Here is a 3,871-nt window from a genome sequence, read left to right as displayed (position 1 = left end):
GCCTTCCCATTTGTTTGGGTGGTTTTCTGACAGATGAAGAATTATCATACATATTTCTGTATCAGGCACAGCTAGGCACTGCAGTCATAGCAATGACTTAGATAAAGGAAGGGGCATGCTATGCCCCTTGGTCTTTGGAATCCAAACCCATTTCTGACATTTATTTCATTTACTTTCTTCTAGAAAGACCCTTTCTAAATCTCAGAATCCTTGTCCAATAAATGGAAGTATTTACACCTGCCTTTCAGGCTCGTTATAGGAATTCAATGAGATGGTAAATGTACTTAATACACAGTTACAATTTAGCAAGGGGTAGCAAATTACTAACAGTATGGAATTGCCAATATGTGATGTTTTTTGATCGACACAGTAGCTCTTTTAGATGGCTCAACTTCTTAGGCAAGGCTTGACCCAGAAGTCAACCCTTTAGGTGGGTCTTAGAGAATGAGTAGAGGTAGTCCAGGTAAAGCAGGAGGCCATGCTGAAGGAGCAGTCTCTGTAAAGACATGCAGGCTTGTCCTGACACTGAGGACTTCTAAGGAGTGGTGTTTTTAGAACATATCAAGGGAGTGTCAGGGGATGAGTCTGGGCACATAAATATTAGACCAGGAGGGCTCTGACCACCATGTAAAAGCTATTAATATTAACCCAAAAGGCCATAGGGAGTCTTATATCATTGCTGGTTAAGAAATGAGAACTATCAACTGATTGAACTATGAGAATTAACACATTTTAGGATACTTCCCATGCACTATTCTAACAGTGCCCAATGTTTGAAAGTATGTCCTGAATTGGTATTTACAAAGTAAGATCACAATGTATCAGCTACCATCATTATTAATTTATGTGTACCCTATCCAATTCCAAATTACAACTTGAGATGATCCATGAAATATATACAATGAACAAGAATGGGTTCCCAACTTACTTTGAGGTAGAACTTTCAGTTTCTTGGCCACTTTAACTGAAATAATGAATAGTGATTTTTTTCTTTCTTCCTCTTTCAGTAACTCAATACCCAAAGAGCATATCAACACCACCTTGTAATTTTGATTCCTAACATCCCACTCTTGGACCATATCATATGATCCTTCCAGCACATCGCTTGACAGTCCTCATTCTCCATTATCTGACTTCTTTGATACTTCCTATTCATTAACCCTGCCAATCTCTTACTTACCATTAGACCTCTCTTTTTACTTCTGTCCCAGTCTAGTTTATTTCCATGATCCAATAGTACAATCACTTCCTCACAAATACCCTCAACTCCTCTACTTCATTTTCTGTTTTCTTGGCCAAAAAACTAAGAGTCTATCCTATCCATATTTTATTTTTTTTTTCCTCTCTCAGAGGCCAACCTATCCTTCAAGGTGAGGCAAGATCTGCACGCCCAAGTGCACACATGTGGGACTACCAAAGCCATTTAAATTTCCACGTCAACCACAGGGCAGTAGTGACTCACCCACTGCTTGCTGAAACAGGGTGGGGGACTTGTAAGTAATTTCTTTGGTGTTGATATCATGCCAGGGGCTTTGCTTTGAAGGGTTAATAACATTTCTCATATAACTAACACAATCCAAGTCACCCAACGGTTATAAATGAGAAGATTTCTAAACTGTCTGTTCTGAACTCCCAGTTGGTGATTTGGGGGCAGTAACGGGGGGCAGTGTGAGGTTAAACAGTCAGGAGACCATGTCCAATCGAAGTAAGTCTGCATTTACAAGAAGAGCAAACACCAATCACAGGTACCTTCGGTGTGGCTCCCAACCGAATGCTGTTGATGAGGGAGCATTCTAGCACTTGTCCTTCCTGAAAAGAGAGAATAGAGTACAGCAGTGAGCCTAAATTATGCTAGACCTATGGCACAGACAAGGTGAAGACATTGCTGATTAGAGTTAGGTAGAAGAGGAAGTAAACAACAGCAATAATAATTTGTAGCAAACATTCTTTTTCACACACACACACACACACACACACACACACACACACACAGGAATGCAACTCTGAATATTAATAAAATATTTACAAAATGCTGTTGCTTTTTTACATATAAAGTGACAAGTTTCATTGTATCATTAAATATATGGGTGTACATGAAATATTAAGTGGGAATAATGCCCACTTATATCTAACTCCAATGCTACTTTTGTTAAATGCAGCTCAAAGGTTCATTAAATGTGCCCACTGTGCCATGCACTGAGTTAAGCCCGCGATGTGACCAGCTGAACGTGTTCTTCATGCACCGTTGAGATTTCAGCTTGAACAGCTTTTTCTGGGAAACCTTTCTAATTCCCATGATTTAATCAGACCTGCCTGTCGTAAGCTCTTGTAGCAGCCTGACCTTTCCTTTCACAATACTCACTGACTTGTACCTTTTTTTTAATGCCTGACTTTGCTCCTAGCCTGGAATCTATGAGGGCTAGGATGATGGCCTGATCGTCACTGCATTCCCAATGCCTGGCATTGGAAGCAAATTCTAAAAATCCGGAATGAATAAATAAACATGGGTCCATACCCTCAAGATGTACTTGTGTACTCATTGAGAAATAAAATGATTTCACCCAGACAGCAGGAAAGAACAACTTGGTGTTCCCGGGCCATACCTTGCCCTCACTTTTCCAGGTCAGAAAGAAGCCAAATTCATCCACTTTGAAGAGGCAGTTGGGTTCAAACACAAAGGATTCCTGTTAAAAAGAAAGAAAGGTGTTGATCTGCATGACTGACACTATTTTGAATCTAATAAAAATGCAAGTGTCTTTTAGCTTCTAAACCAGGGAAAATGAGAAATCGCCCTTTTGTATCTTAACCACATTTCTTATAATATTATGGAATGGCTTCATTCACATTTGTATCGAGATGACAGACTGATCCATTTCATGAAGCATCCTCCTCTATAGAAACTTTAGGAACAAAATATACGCATGTCCTGAAGGTCACAGGGAAGAAAGTTTCTCCAAGGCTGTTCAAACAAGTACTGCAGGTGATTTTTGATGCACAATAACATTTGAAAACCACTGCTGTGGACTCTGACCTCAGAAATTCTGGTGAATACTACAGAATCAAAATTTAAATCAAGAAAGAATGCTAGCCAAATGCAAGGGTCCCAGAGCAGCAATGTTGTACTTGCCAAAGGACTCCTGGTCTTTCGCAAGAAATCACCATTGTACTCAAGAACAGGAAAGTTCTTTGTCAATGAGAGAAAAAGGGTGTTCAGGTAGTGAACCCAGATGCCCTCTTGATTTATGTCTGGATTACACCACGAATTGGCAACCATGTGTCAACAAATCCACACAGTCTTCTCATAATTTAAAAAAACTTGTCCTTGCCGGGGAGCTCGAGTGAATGGTAGAATCTAGGACTTCGGCTCAGAGGGACTGAATCAGTCTCTGGAGTGGGGCTAAGAAATCTGTTCAAACAAGTACTGCAGGTGATTTTTGATGCACAATAACATTTGAAAACCACTGCTGTGGACTCTGACCTCAGAAATTCTGGTGAATACTACAGAATCAAAATTTAAATCAAGAAAGAATGCTAGCCAAATGCAAGGGTCCCAGAGCAGCAATGTTGTACTCGCCAAAGGACTCCTGGTCTTTCGCAAGAAATCACCATTGTACTCAAGAACAGGAAAGTTCTTTGTCAATGAGAGAAAAAGGGTGTTCAGGTAGTGAACCCAGATGCCCTCTTGATTTATGTCTGGATTACACCACTAATTGGCAACCATGTGTCAACAAATCCACACCGTCTTCTCATAATTTAAAAAAACGTGTCCTTGCCATGGCTGGTGTGGCTCAGTTGGTTGAGTGCTGTCCCATAAAGAGGGAGGGCTCCAGTTCGATTTCTGGTCAGGGCACATGCCCAGGCTGCAGGCTCT

General features: G+C 40.6%; 1 protein-coding gene across 6 annotated transcripts in view; it reads right to left on the bottom strand.

Annotated features, from left to right (window-relative positions):
- The window catches only part of PLCB4 (phospholipase C beta 4), a 356,763-nt gene that overhangs the window by 113,236 nt on the left and 239,656 nt on the right, over positions 1 to 3,871 (bottom strand). For all 6 annotated transcript variants that reach the window (XM_015560271.1, XM_015560270.1, XM_015560269.1 and 3 more), the window contains one exon: positions 1,750 to 1,809. In XM_015560271.1, coding sequence (XP_015415757.1) covers positions 1,750 to 1,809 — 60 coding nt within the window. The remainder of the gene's footprint in view (positions 1 to 1,749; positions 1,810 to 3,871) is intronic.

The sequence above is a fragment of the Myotis davidii genome, unplaced genomic scaffold (assembly GCF_000327345.1).
Source record: "Myotis davidii unplaced genomic scaffold, ASM32734v1 scaffold32, whole genome shotgun sequence".
NCBI classification, from domain to species: Eukaryota; Metazoa; Chordata; class Mammalia; order Chiroptera; family Vespertilionidae; genus Myotis; species Myotis davidii.
Note: the sequence above shows the minus strand (reverse complement) of the source record. Positions and strands in the feature narration are given on the sequence as shown.